Consider the following 16201-nt stretch of genomic DNA (forward strand, 5'->3'; position numbering starts at 1 on the left):
TGATGAAATCTAGCTGTTTCAAATAGAAAATGGATGCCATGACAGAGGAGTACTCCAAGTGGTCTGAGACAATGAATCGTTAGATCAGGGAACAGCCCAACATAGAAAATAACAGGGTGAGTGGAATGCAACTAGACAAAATATCTGAAAGACTCCTCACAGAAAGTCAGCTGGGCTACTCACTCAGAGTGTGAATAGAGGGACCCAAATATAGCTGGGCCTACGGCAAGCACTAGAAAAGGCTACACAGCAAGCTTGGAATAGTAATTCCCATACTCCAAGAATTGAACCGAACCTCAATAGATAGACAAGATTTCAAAGGGAAAAAATAACTAGAAAATTATCACAACACATGAAGAAGAAATTAAAGCAATTTTGGGGAGTTTTTTTTACTCAACTATACATCAATAAATCTGGGTATCTAAGTGAAATAGCTAAATATTTATAAAAATATGAGCTTCCCAGATTAATAAAAGAGGAAATATAATACTTAAGCCCATCACAGAACATGAAAATGAATAAATCATCAAAGAACTCCCTAAGAAAAGGGCCTTAGGACCAGATGCATTCACAAATGAATACTACTAAACATTCAAGAACTATTAATTCCAATATTACATAAATAATTTTGGACAATAGTTTGATGGGTATGAAATGATACCTCAGAATGGCTTTGGTTTGCATTTCTCTAATCAGTAGTTATTTAGAACATTTTTCATATGCCCATATTCAGCTTTGATTTCTTCATCTGAAAATTGCTCGTAACTTTTGACCATTTATCAGTTGGGAGGATGACAGTCATAAATTTGACAGAGTTCTCGATATGTTTTAGATATAAGAACTCTGAGAGGTTGTCTATAAAATCCTCCCCTCCCATTTTCTGCTTCTGTTCTAATCATGGCAACATTTGCTTTATTTGTACAAAATTTAACTTCATGTACTCAAAATTATGCATTTTACATTTCAGAATGCTCTCCATCTCTTCTTGATTCATATATTCCCTCCTATTCACAAATCTGTCAAGTAATATGTTCTCTATTCTTCTAATTTACTTATGATATCTTCTCTTACATCTTGATCATGTATGAATTCTGATCTTATCTTAGTGAATGTAATAAGATTTTGAACTATTCCTAATATCCCCACAAACTAACTTCAAGGTATCCCAGAAAAATTTTAACAATAATATTTTATCCTCAAAACCTGGATCTATGTTTTTTCAAATACAATTTTGCTATAGTCTTTTACCATTGTTCGTTGTATGTCTCTTCTGTTCCACTTATTCACTATTTCTTAATCAGTTTTGCTAATTATTGCTTTATAATACAACTTAAAATCTGGTACTCGCATATCTCTTTCCTTTATATATATTTTATTAACTCTTTCAATATTATTGATCTTTTGTTGTTTTTTCTAACTAAAAAATAATTTTGGGTAATTTATTTGGGATGGCATTGAATAAATAGATTAATTTAGGTAGAGTTTTCATTTTAATTATATTGGTTTTGCTCATCAATGAACAATTAATATTTACCCAATTATTTAGATCTCACATTGTGTAAAAATGTTTTATCATTATGTTCATGTAGTTTCTTGGTTTGTTTTGGCAGGTATATTTCCAGGTATTTGATTCTGTCTATGGTTATTTCAATGGGGGTATTTTTATCTCTTGTTACAAGAAATATTTAGTAATATGTAAAAATGTTGATTTATGTGGGTTTATTTTATCACCTAATACTTTGAAAAAATTATTGATCATATCAACTAACTTTTTAGTTGAATTTCTAGAATTTTCCAGTTATACCATCATGTCATTTACAAATAAATACATTTTATTACCCATTTACCCATTCTGATTCCATCAATTTCTTTTCTTCTCTTATAATTGCTAGCATTTCTAATACCATATTAAATCATATTGGTGATAATGGGCATCCTTGCTTCATATAAGCAAAGCCTGAAAACCCCATTGAGCAAAGCTCTGGGAGACATGAAAAGCCTAAGACCCTCAGCAAAGCTGAAGCCATAGTACATCTGAAATTAGTCATGTAGCTCACCCCTTACCCTGCAAGCATCAAACCCCTCCTCCTTCTCCCTCCTATTTGTACCAGATGTACCTGCAAAATCACTGTTGTATGCTTTCTATTGGAATCTAAACTATACTGTTACAAGTTGATTTGTGATTCTATAGAATCCATTGTGTAGACTTGATGAAGTAACCAAGAATATGTTGTCTCATTTTACCAATCATTTACTTTCATTGTATATGTGGAATCTTGTGTAAAGGCCCCAGATTGTTTTGCTCTCTCTATAAAATATAAACTACAATAAAAAAAAAAACCTTTGCCTTGATTGGCAAACAGTTTTTCTCAGACCTCCCACCCAATCCCAAGTGTACTTTGTCTCATTTCCCTCATCTCTCTTTGAGGACCCTCTAATAATCTGCTGAACAGGGCTCACATTGCTTCACTTGATATTATTAGGAAGGCTTCTAGTTTCTCCTCATTATAAATAGTACTTGCTGATGGTTTTAGATGTATTATTCATATCACTTATTAAAAAATTCCATTTATACCTAGGCTTTCCACTGTCTTAATAGGAATGGATGTTCTATTTTGTCAAAATCTTTTTCTGCATTTATTGATATAAGCATATGATTTTTAAAATTACATTTGCTCTTCATACTGTCAGATTTGGTTTTCTTCTCTTTCTTTTTTTATTAGATTAGCCAATATTTTATTAATTAATGGCTTTCTTATATTTAATTTTATTGATCATATTTTAAATTTTTTTTCAAATTTGGTGTTTAGGTGATGCTTTAAATTTTGTTCTTTTTCTAGTTTTAAAAATTGTATTCAGGTTTATTGATCTTTTCTTCCTCCATTTTATTAATATGAGCATTTAAAGATATAAAATTTCCTCTAACTAATGTTTTTCCTGTAACCCATGGATTTTAGTATGTTATCTCATTATTTTCTTTAATTAAATTATTTATTTTTTCTATATTTTATTCCTTAACCCACTCATTCTTTAAGAGTAAGTTATTTAATCTCCAACTACTTTTTAACTTTTGTTTTTATGGTGTCATTATATATAATTTTTACTGCACATGTTCTAAAAAGAATGCATTTAATATTTCTGCTTTTACACTTTTAAACATAATGTTTTGTGCCCTAATATATGAATATATTTTCTGAAAGTTCCATGTACCACTGAGAAGAAGGTATACACTTTTCTTTTCCCATTCAATTCTCTCCATGTATCATATTTACTTATCTAAGATTATATTCATCTCTTTGACTTCTTTCTAATTTTTTGGGTAAGATTTATCTAGGTCTAAGTGAGGAAAATTGAAATCTCCCATTACTATTATTTTGTTATTTATTTCCATTTATAATTCATCTAGTTTTCCCTCAAAACATTTGAATGCTATGATATTTGGTATATATAGATTTAATATAGATAATGCCTCATTATCTATGGTATCTTTCAACAATAAAGTTTTTCTCTTTATCTCTTTTGATTATATTTATTTTAGCTTTATCAACTGAGGCATAGTATATTCTGTACCAGTCTTTTATTTTTACTTTATGTATATCTCTCATTTTTCAGTATGTTTCTTGTATCTTCATGTTTCTTTCTTTTATCCATTCCTTTCTTTTATGGGTGACTTTATCCCATTCACATTCAAAATCATAATTATTAGTTGTGTATTTCACTTCATTCTTTTTCTCCTTGCTGTTTATTCCTCATTTCTTTTCTTTTTATTGTATCCTACCTAATATGTGCTATTTCTTTTATCAACTTCTTTTCCAATTCACATCTCTTAGAAATCATCCCTTAACCTCTCCCTTTGCCCTCCTGGTTCCAAATTGGTCCACCTTTCTAAAGGTTTCTCCCTTTTCCTTTCTCCTTAACTTTTGATTCATATTCTACCCACCTTTCTAACAGTCCCTTCTTTCCCCCCACAACTGTGCCTTTCTATTTCTTTATATGAGCTTGATTCTTTTTTTTAACCCTTAACTTCTGTGTATTGGCTCTTAGGTGGAAGAGTGGTAAGGGTGGGCAATGGGGATCAAGTGACTTGCCCAGGGTCACACAGCTGGGAAGTGTCTGAGGCCAGATTTGAACCTAGGACCTCCCTTCTCTAGGCCTGACTCTCAATCCACTGAGCTACCCAGCTGCCCCCTATGAGCTTGATTCTTAAAACCCCTCCCTTATCTTGTCCTAAGAGTCCCTCTCTTATCCCCTCACATTAGCCCTCTGTTTATTGATATGTACTCCCTTCTAGGTATCTGCACCTTTTCTTATCCCATTGCCCTTTTTTTCTTAATCTACCCTTCCTTCTCTTAGTCCCTCCCTTGCATTTCAATTTTTCTACTGAGAGCTGAGTTTTTCCCTAAGAATAGTTGAAACTTTTTTTTTTAATTTGTCAAATGTCCACTTTTATCTTGTATAATTATAGTTCATGTTACGCTTGATTATTAACTCAGTTCTTTTGCTCTTTGAAATATATTCCCTGCCTCTTGTTCTTTCAATATTGAGACCACTAAGTCTTGCATTATTCTCATTCTATTTCCAAGCATTTTTTCTTATAGCTTGTAGTATTTTCTCCTTAATGTGGGAACTTCTGATACATTTTTATCTTTCATTCTCTTTGAGGTGGTGATCAGTGGATTCTTTCTATTCCTATTTTACTCTGTGGTTCTAAAATTTCTGGGCAGTTTTCTTTGAGGATTTTCTTATTGTGTCTAAACTCTTTTTTTAATCACCAATTTCCAAGATTCTGACTATTTTTGTATTGTCTGTCTTTGAATTACTTCTCAATTCAGTTGCATCCTATTCCCTTCTATTATTTCATCCTTTTGATTTTGCTTTATTATTTTTTGTTTGCTTAAGAAATCATTAGCTTTCCCCAGTCCAATTCTTCTTTTTAATTAACTATTTTCTTCTGTGAGTTTCTGGATCTCTTTTACAATTTGGGTGATTTTCATCATTGTCTTAAATATTTTGAATTGCTTTTTTTTTCCAAAATGTTCCACAACCTCTCTCTTTTGTGGTTTTAAAAAGCTACTTAAAAAGGTGTTTAAAAGCTTTTGGACATTCATTGGTTTTTTTTTTGGGGGGGGGTGTTGTTTTTGTTTTTGCTTTTTTAGAAGTTTGTGCTTTTATTTCACTGTCCTCTGAGTGTGAAACCAGGTCTTCTCTGTTCCCATAATATCTATCAATATTTAGGCTTTTCCTTCTTTGCTCGCTCATTTTTCTTTTTAATTTTTAGTGGAAAATGGAAAAGTTCATGTCAGACTTATGGATAATTTGAATAATTTATACTAAGTATGCAGAGAACATAATAAAAATGAAATCATTTTTATTACATCAAGTTAAGAAGGGTTTTGCAAAAACAAAACCAATGCAACCAAGATTAGAAGGGAAACAACCAATTCGGAAAATATTTTTTAACAAGTGACAGAAAAAGGCCTCATTTCTTGAATGTTCACAAAACAGAGGCAAAAATTTAAAAATACAAGGCATTTTACAATTGATAAATTAACAAAGGATATGAACAGATATTTCTCAGATGAAGAAATTAAAACCATTTATTGTCATATGAAAATATACTCAAAATCAGAACAATTTGAGTTGTCATCTTTCATTTGTCAGATTGGTCCATGTGACAGTAAAGAAAAATGTTAAATGTTGGAGGGATGTGGTAAAATCGGGGTGCTGGAACTGTGAACTGATACAACCATTCCGGAGAGGCATCTGAAGCCATGTCCAAGTGACTATTAAACTATATTTATCTTTTGACCCAGAAATACTACTATTGGACCTCTATTCCAATGAGATAAGAGTTGGAGAAAAGGATATACTTGCACAAAAAGTATTTTTAGCAGCTTTATTTATAGTAGCAAAGAACTGGAAATGGAGGGAGCATACATTGTTCCAGGAATGGATGAAAAAATGTTGATATATAATTGTAATAGAAGAGTATTGGAAAATAAGAAATGATGAACAGGATGCAGTAAAAAAAACTAGAAAAACTTATATGAACTGATGCAAAGTGAATTGAGCAGAACCAGGAGAATAGCATATACAGTAACAGCAATATAGCAATATTGTAGCATGAACAACTTTTAAGGATTAAACTATTGATATCAAAATAAGATCCCAAGTAAATAACAAAGAACTCATGTTAATAAATTCTGTCCAAAGCCAAGGAAGGAAATGTTGAAATATGATTATAGATCAAAGCACACATCTTTCATTTTATTTTCTTCCTGAGTTTTTTATACATATGATTTGTACCTTCTGTACTAGCATGGGGAATATGGAACTATATATTACATGAAAGCACTTTTATAACATATAATAGACCATTTACTACTTTGGAAACAGAGAGAGAATTTTAATCACAAAATGTCATATAATAAATATTTAAATCATTTCTACATATGATCGAAAAAATAAAAGAAAGTAAAAAAATGCAGCAAAAGAAGACAAACATAATTCTGCATTACTTTTATGCCAGAGTAGGCACAAGTTATTAAACATAGCAGAGTTTTGGAACAAATGGAGTTGGAAATATCCACATCATTGGTCACTTATTACTGAAGACTTGTGCTTTTCATGGCTTTCTCATTATCAACAATGCCATCTGTTTACCTAAATGCAATAAAATTCATGAATGTACCTTCACAGAAAACATTTCCAGTTAATAAATTATGTCATTGTAAAGAGAAGAGGCAGACAAAATAAAAATGACAATAGTGATATGCAAGGAAGAGTGCTGGATGGATCAGAAAATTATCCTCTCCAACCTAAAGATTCTTATTCAACTAAAGCAGAAGGCTAAAGGCAAGATGACTAATAGAATATTTAACATCAACAAATTAGAGGTCTTTTCCTTCAGGGAAAAGTTTGTCTCTGACTTACAGGGAAAGCATTCAACACACAGTTACAAAAGTAGAGTAGATAAGGAATGGGCAACCTTCAATGATTTGCTTGTTTACAGCACTGAATTTACTCCTTTGGGCCAGAATTCTGCAAACATCAGAACTGGGTTGATGAAAATGATGGGGAAGTTCAAAAGCTACTGAATGAAAAATGATAACTTAACAGGGTTTCCCAGGAAAATAGTTTGTCTCTATTAAACAGCATTTAACTCCATTAAAAATGAAGTGCAAATAAATCTTAGATAGATGCAGGATTATTGGCTCAGAAAGAAAAGTGATGAAAATAAAATTTATCCTGATAGTAATAACCCAAAGCACTTCTATGAAGCCCTTAAAGCTATATATGGACCAAAGACCTTTGGTGCATCTCAGCTCTTCAGTGGTGATGGATTCACATTAATCAGTAACAGGGATGTGATCCTAGAGAGATGGGCTGAACACCTCCATAATGTTTCCAAAAAACCATCATCATTTCTCTCATGTTGAAGTCAATCCCTCTCTAGTCAAACTTACAACTAAAGAAGACATTTTGAATGCCACTGAGGCTTCTTTCGTGTGGCAAAATGCCTGATGCTGATTCCATCCCAGAAAATATTTGCAAGTCAGGGGTTCAATAGATCATACAAAAGCTAATCAAAATTCCCAAGATATTTGCCAAGAGAAGGTTATCCCCAAGAAGATCAATGATAGCTCCATTTTCCATCTCAGTAATGTAAAAATACATTGTCCCATGATATTCAGAAGAGGGTCTCTCTTATTTGCTGCTGGCAATATACTTACCAGACTCCTCTGTAATAGGCTGGTCCTTTATCTGGAAGAATGTGATCTGTCCAAGAGCCAGTGTGTCTAAGAAAGAGTTGAAGAACTGTCAATATGGTTTAAACCACACAATAAATCCAAAAGAAATGCCTCAAGCAGAAAAAGGCATTGTACAAATTTTTTGATTTGACCAGGGTCTCTGAGACTGTCAGTCATGAGAACTTGGCAAAATTTGGGTGCTTAGAGAAATTCATCATTATTGTATGCTGGCTCCATGATGACAAAGTTGCATGAATTCTTTATAATTGATGATGTTCTTATGCTTTCCCAGTCACTAACAGAGTGAATCAAGGCTGTGTGTTTGCTCTTGTGCTTTTAAACATGGTATTTTCAGTGATGTTGATGGATGCCTTTAAGGGGGATGAAAAAGACATCAAGGTCATCAACCACACTGATGGTAAATCATTTAACTTAAAAAGGTTAAAAATCAGACTAAATTAAGGAGGCAGTTGGTGCATCAGTTTTTGTTCAGGGATGATTGTGTACTCAATGTAGCCTCTGAGATTGAAATATAACAGACATTGAATCAGTTGTTGCTTTGTTAATTTTTGCCTGACAATTAGCACAAAGAAAATAAAGGTTCTTCTTCAGAACTTGCAAGAGAGCAAGGCCTTGCTTGAAAGAGAGAACTTAGGCAACCCAAAGTCACCATATGCTTTCTGGATTTTCTTTTCCTTCAGTTCTGTGCACCCTGTCCCAAACCCTGTAGCTATCCACTTCCAAGTAGCCATTGGGCCCCTAGTTGCCTCCTTACTGGCTTCTCCCTGAGAAAGTAGGTTGAAAACCTGTTTTTTTTTCTCTCATATAAAATGCTATGGCTCCAAAAGTATTTAACATCTGGGTGTTAAATTTTTATTTTTAATTTTTTTCTCAGTGCCTTTGATATAATTTAAATCATAAATGGCTTCAACTGGAAAAAATAAAAATTACAAACAAAACAAAAGTCAGCTAGTACCACATCACCCATACATGGAACTGTCAGTTACAGCAAATGGAGAAATTTCAAATGCTGTTGCAAAGTTCACTTTCCTTGACAATATACTTTCCATTTCCACTAGGTATGATGAAGCTGGAATAATTTGGTTTTGGAAAGAGTGTGGTCCTAGCAACAGATTATGTCTGCTGCATAAGGAACAATCTAGTTAAATATGGGCCTGGTAATGTGTGTTCACTGCAAACCAGATAGGTTAAGTTGATAAAATTAAATGCTGATAGGAACATGGAGAAATAGGCCTAATATTACACTACTAGAGCAATTGTGAATTGTTTTTTTAAACAAGATGGAAATATTTATTAGGAGCCATAAAGCTGTATATGCTCATTGGTCTACGGATCCCAACACTAGGATCAGGCCCTAAAGGCAATGATGTGTATGTATGAAAATATTTATTAGAAGGTTTATTTGTAATGGCAAAATAACTGGAAATACAAATGCAATGTTTGGGAGAAGTGGATGAATAAATTGTGGTATTTGAATGTAATGGATTGTGTAATGTTATTAGAAATGACAAATATTGGAAACAGAAAGAAAATACGTGGACTATATGAAGAAATGAAAAGAGAAAATCATAAAATCAGGCAAAAAGTATCAAAGTAAAACAAATCCAAATAGAATTCAAATGCAGAGGGCATTAATATTAGTACAGACATATAAATGACATTTTTACACAAATGATAAGCAATGTGGAGTTTGTGGTTTTGTATATCATTTTTATTGCATCTGTTTAAGTGTTTTTTTTGTGGTTGTCAGTGGTTATTAAGGATATAATAAATTGTCAAAAAAAAAGTATTTTCCCAATGATCTCAAATTCACAAATGACTGCCAACCATCTCCATGAGCATGTCACAAAATTACAATTATCAAGCTTAAACTTGCAGAAGAGATATGAGAATATACCTTTTCCTGCTCCAGAGGTCAAAATCCATTAGTATAGGATATTGTATATAAAATCAGATTTTTAAAAAAATATGTTTATCAGTTTTGCTGAAAATTTTCCCTTTTCCCTCTTTGTAATAAGATGGCAAAGAACTTTAAGTAAAGTGGATACCCATCATCTGACATTGGCTAAATATTTGTGGTACATTAACATAATTCAGTTTTACTGTGCCTTAAGAAATGATAAATTTGACAAATACAAAGCATCATGGAAAAACTTATAATGACAAAGAGAAGTAATCAAAATCAAGAAATAAAAGGAATTAAGTAATAATAACAAAACAATAGAAATGGAATACTCCAAAATTATGATACTACAACTTGACTCCAAAAAAGTGAAAAGTGATATCTTTCCTCACTTCCTTACATAGTTTAGGAATGATTAGTGCAGAACACTGCATATAACAGGAAAATAAGTAATTTAAAGCATATTATTATAAATAAAATATATATTTAAAAATTTAAATGCTTTATATCAGGAAAAATTATAATTTACAAGATGAATCTTAACAAAAATCTTTCCATTCCTTTGAAGGATGGTGTTGAAAAATGAATAGACTGCCAATGGTACAGTTTTTCCATTTTGATCTCTAGCATATATCTATTTTTATGAGGAACTTTTTTTAGCTATGACAGTCATTAAAAATAAGTATTACCTGTGAATGACAACTATTATCAACACAGCAAGGATCCAGGACAGCTTCAAGGGACTCATGATGAAAAAGGATATTCACTGTCATAGGAGCACACAAAGTGTGAATGCATATTAAAGCATAATCTTTCTTCATTTGATTTCCTCCAGGAAGGTTTCTCTCGTGTAAACAAAATGAGTCTTGTTTCACAACATGCAAAACAAGAAAGTATGCATGATATGATAATGTGTGTACAACCTATTTCATATTTACTACCTTCTTCTGGAAGGAGATGTGAGAGGGAAGATGGAAAAAGAGTGTGATAGTTTTTTGTACATGGCTAATTTGAGAATGTGTTTCTCTAGGATAAGCATATTTATTAAAACATCACATATTTATAACTTCATATGTATAAATTATTGTTATGTAACATATTATTATACATAAATGATAACTAAAATGATTATTAAAATAAACTGAATGTAAATAGTTCAGACTACCAGATTGTTTTTATCACAAATTATTAAACCAATATTGCATCATGTTGTTAAAAAATTATTTACAGTGCACCAATTGATAACATTTTGCTATAGATAAAGGTTTTTCTTTGTACCATTAAGAAATAGAATGAGAACTATGATCCACACATTGGCCAGTCATGATTACAAGGAACAGATGAGGAGGAATGTTACCCACCTTTGGACAAAGAGGGGAGAGAGTAAATAAGAAGAATGATACATTATTTAAGTGGGAATTTGTTTTACTTAACTATGCTTATTTCTTACAAGGATTTCAGTGGCAGGGGAGGTTTCAGTGGAGAAAGGAGAAATGGAATGAAGGATAACAGATTCACATCACAACTTTCTTCATTGCAGTTTTGAAATATTGTAGCTCAGCATAAGAAACTAAAGAGGAATTTGGGGAGAGTTTCATGAAAGCTGCTGACAACACGCAAAGGCCAGTAAGTGACACAGAAAAAATTTAATGCATAAAATAGATGTACATTTGTATTATGTCAATATATTCTATATTTTAATAACATACATATACACAATTTCTTTTACTTTTAATACCTCATCAGAGAAAATAAAAAATTCAAACTTATTTTCTGGTTTGAAGGAAAAAAAATTTACCCCAATTTTCCAGATCCCCAGGACACTCCACTCTTAATCCCCATGATGAGGAAGGGATATTTTTATCTTTTTTACATTTGAGTAATATTCAATCCATCTATTAAATCACTCTAATCATAGGAAGCACAAAGATTTGAACTCAAGCACTCTGTGAGGGAATTGAGCTGGGGAAAGAAAACACTCTTGATGTTTGCAAGCTCTTAGTTCTCTAATGATATAAGGAATACTACAGTTTTTTAGGAAGCCATCCTAGGCTATGTCCTGGTTCTCTCTGTCTCTGTCTCTGTCTCTGTCTCTGTCTCTGTCTCTGTCTCTGTCTCTGTCTCTGTCTCTCTGTCTCTGTCTCTGTCTCTGTCTCTGTCTCTCTCTCTCTGTCTCTGTCTCTGTCTCTGTCTCTCTCTCTCTCTCTCTCTCCTCTTCTCTCCTCTCCTGTTCTGTATATGTATATGTATATGTATATGTATATGAATATGTATATGTATATGTATATATATACACAAATTTCACTCCCTTCAGGGTAGTCTCCAGGAAACATTTATTGAAATGTCAAAGTTCTGAAGAGGACAATTTACACAATACAACCTGGTAAAGACAGACAATTTTGAAAGACTTAAGAACTCTGCAATGACACATGAGGAAGCATGTTACCCAGTTCCTGACAGAGGGATGATGGGCTCAAGGTGCAGAATGACTTTTAGCATGGTCACCATGAGAATTTATTCAATTTGTATATATATATACATACATACATATATATGTATACACACACACATATATGTATATACATATATGTGTGTGTGTATAATTTACATACTACTACTAATAATGATATTACTGCCACTTGTATAGCTTTTAAGGTTTGCATAGTGCTTTGCATCCATTATCTTATTTGATCATCACAGCACTCTTGATTTGCTCTTACTTAGTTAGAAGTGTGGAGCTTATTTACTTGTACTTTAGGAGAACTGAGCTTAATCTTGAAATGATAAGGAAATTACCTTTGTCCATTAAGATTTCTTTGACACACAAAGTACTTTCCTTTTCCCTCAGTATTAACAATAATAACACACTAGTACTAGTTCATCATTGGACTATATTAATCCTTTTTCTTCTTTCCCAGTTTTCTCTGTATGTGGTAAAACCTATTTCATTACCATTTCTCTTATTAAAATTTTATTATTCATATCTTGTAAAAAGGTTTTATATTATTAATAGATTGAAATTCTTTTAAAAAATAATTTTTCGGGGGGCAGCTGGGTAGCTCAGTGAATTGAGAGTCAGCCCTAGAGATGGGAGGTCCTAGGTTCAAATCCGGCCTCAGACACTTCCCAGCTGTGTGACCCCGGGCAAATCACTTGACCCCCATTGCCCACTCTTACCACTCTTCCACTTAGGAGCCAATACACAGAAGTTAAGGGTTTAAAAAAATTGTTCCTATCTCTTGATCTTATCTATTAGAGAATGCCTCTTAGTTTATTTGTGTTAATTCCATATATATTTTGTATATCAATTCATTATAAATATATTAACTTTATATATTTTGAAAAAATTGAGAAAGATTTAAAAAGTTTTAATATCTTATATCATATAATTAAATCACTTCTTAATGGATACATGATGTATGTAAAAGATTTTCCCATATACATATAAATGACTACAAAAAATGGAAGCAGGTAATTTTAAAAACTTTAGTTAGACTTGTCATACATATAAGGTTTAGTGATGATCTTAAAAATAAAATGCATAACTTTGATTATATGATATTAGATTGTTTATGCACAAACAAAATCAAGGCAGTCAGAATGCAAATAAAAGTTATTTGGGTAAAATAGTCTTTGCCTTGCCAATTTTGGTGTTGGTTTAATCTTAAAAATCTATAGATATTGACATTAATCTTGAGATGAAGAATCACTTCTAAGTAGAAAAAGATCAAACTATATAAAGTTTGAAAGTAAAGAAATAGAAACTATGAACTGTAATATGGCCTATGATCATGGTCTCTGAACTCTGATCTGCAAAAAAATATTTAAAAATCATGATAATCAAAGATATGCAATTTAGAAAAATTCCAAGTATTACTCCCAACTCTTTCTGGTTGGCAAAGATGAGACAGAAACTCAGAGAAATTAAATGCCAAAATTGTTGTGGGAAAGTCTGAAATATTAATTCATTGCTCAAGGAAGTGTGAACTAGTCAAAGTAGAGGCAGAATGATACCCTTAGAAAAGATACTAGTTTCCGTGTCAGAGGATCTTGGTTCAAATTTTGTCTCTATCACTATCTTTCTAAACTCAAATAAGTTGCAATTTCTGGGCCTTGATCTCGTGCTCTGTAATGAGGATATTGAACTGTGTGATCTCTAAGATTCTTTTTAGTTCTAAATTTATGATTTTATCATTCTACTCTGAAGACAAGGAAAAATTAAGAAATATTTGACTCAGCCATGCCACTTATGAATTTATGTGCTAAATAGTATTTCCACACCATGAAAATAGGCACAAAATCATAGTGATATATTTTTTAACAGAAGACTGAGAGCGAAGTGTATGCCCAGGGGCTGGGAAATGATTAGAAAAATAATAATCTATGAATCTATTAAATAATCAGTCATCTCCACCAGTACAGCATTTGCCCAAATCTGATTCAACCTCAGAGTCTCCTCAAAAATCACCTTTGGCTAGATCCCCCAGCCAGAAATTCAATCATTTAATTAGCCAGAATGTATCTCTATGTAGGCACCCTGCTTGATATAAGATAAAAGTTTACAAACTTTGTGTGATATGACATTTTCATAGATAAGGAAATACAAATTATATACAAAATGAAAAATATGATGGAAGGAAAGTGTTATCAACTAGAAGAATCAGAAAAGGCCCCTCAAAGATTAGAGATCCCTCTCCCTAAGCAATCTCTCTCCCATTTATTCTCAGAACACTTTAATTCTTCAGATTCACTTATCCTCCTCATTACAAAGTGAGATACTTGGGGATATACATTGTTTTAAGCTTACTTTGTATCCCTAGCACTTCACACAGTGCTTTTTGATTAAGTGTTGATCCTGGGACCTCAAAACTATTATACCTACAGACTATAAATATTAGTGATGTGGTAGATAAATTCAATTCTAAACCAATACTTCTGCTGAAGACAGTAAAGGACCCAGGCACTGAGAGAGGTGGGCCAGATTCCAGATCAGATATCTCCTCATGCCCCACATGAGGCTATTCATTCTTATATTTAGATAGCAACCACACATAAAGTCTGCACAAAGGATAAAATGGTCAAGATGTTCTTACTGGGTCTGTCTCTATTCTGCCTTTTGAGGGGTGAGTCTTGGGATGTGCTGTGCTGGGTTTATTGTCATGGGGAATCTCTCTCATATTCACTCCAAGACCAAATCTGAATATCAGATGAGATAATAGAAAAGGCTTTATATTTTCCTCAGACCCTTCCCTTCCTTTGGGATCCTAGGCTTCTTCCCTTAACTTTCCCTAGGTCCAGATGTCATTGAGAATTGAGACACACCCCAAGTATGGTTGGACAAGCGTGAGCAATTTGAAGGTAATATAACACGTTCTGTTGTCTTCAAGGTGGGGAGCCAAATTTCGGTAAAACCAGAAGGGAAGTTTTGTGTAGTACCTGTGAACATTTTAAAAGAGGCGCCTGCTACAAGAATGAGGGTACTTGTGTAACGAAGAGGGGCGCTGGATGCAGAACCCGGTCTTACTATTCATTCATTAACAGAACTGACGGTAAGGAAGTCAGTACATCAGACTCTCCTGCCCCTGCTAAACTGGATAGTGGAGCCTATGGGTGTGTGGATGAGGTCCCAACTATTGAATGAAATCTGGGGAGTGAGATAGGGGGTAGCTACCAAGTAAGAAGGGAAGTAGTAATAACTTATCACTACATAGAGCTATGAGTTTCCTGATATCAGCCAGAGGTAGGTACAGCAGATATTATTATCCTCATTTCGTAGATGAGGAAAATGAAACTCAGGTAGATTAAGACATTTGATCAAAGTCCCATAGTTATAATATGCCTGAGAATGCTCCTATTCCCTGTCTCTAAGTTTCAAATATAGGGTGGCAGATTCTGGGATGGAATTCCTCTCTAAGAGCTTATGATCTGGAGCTGAGGGAGACTCTTCAAAGGTGAATGCTTCTCCCTTCCTAGGGTGGTCCTATACTCATACTAAACTGGACTGTGTTGAAAATTGCGGAGAGACTGTAGAATTCCTGGCTGCCTATCATGTGGTAAACATATGCTGTTCAGATAGAAATAAATGCAATGAAGATTATTCATTAGCATGATTGTTCAATAGAAGTGGAGTGGGGTGCAACCATCCCACAACTGTAATAGCTTTGTTTTCTCACTCACACTCAACCCCACCTCCATATCCTTCACCCCACAAACCTCCCTGCCTACTCTTAGGCCTGCTCTTCCTTAGGGCCATGATTGGCCCAATGATTAGAGATCAAACATACACAGATGGGGTTAAATGGAAGAGACTATGTATTGCCTTGAAACTTGACAATGTTAAGGTTTTGCCACCTGTTTCATGTTACACTTTCCCTTCATTTCCAAGTAAAATATTTTTTAAGCCTTCTTTGCTTCAGTTGAATAAAGGCAAAAATCATTTTCATTCATGCCTGGACCAGAAGAGCTGTGGATCACCAAGATACAATACACTTGAGGGTTTGGGGAGGATCACGTAGAGCCTGAGGCC

The 16201-nt window shown here is 33.3% G+C and overlaps 1 protein-coding gene across 1 annotated transcript; it reads left to right on the forward strand.

Annotated features, from left to right (window-relative positions):
* The first annotated feature begins 14749 nt into the window (after window positions 1-14749).
* On the forward strand, window positions 14750-15785 carry LOC123240599 (prostate and testis expressed protein 2-like). Its single transcript, XM_044668292.1, has 3 exons — window positions 14750-14798; window positions 15063-15224; window positions 15649-15785. Exons 1-3 carry the CDS (start codon window positions 14750-14752, stop codon window positions 15783-15785), a joined length of 348 nt encoding a protein of 115 aa, XP_044524227.1.
* The last annotated feature ends 416 nt before the right edge of the window (window positions 15786-16201 follow it).

The sequence above is a fragment of the Gracilinanus agilis genome, chromosome 3 (assembly GCF_016433145.1).
Source record: "Gracilinanus agilis isolate LMUSP501 chromosome 3, AgileGrace, whole genome shotgun sequence".
Classification (NCBI taxonomy): Eukaryota; Metazoa; Chordata; class Mammalia; order Didelphimorphia; family Didelphidae; genus Gracilinanus; species Gracilinanus agilis.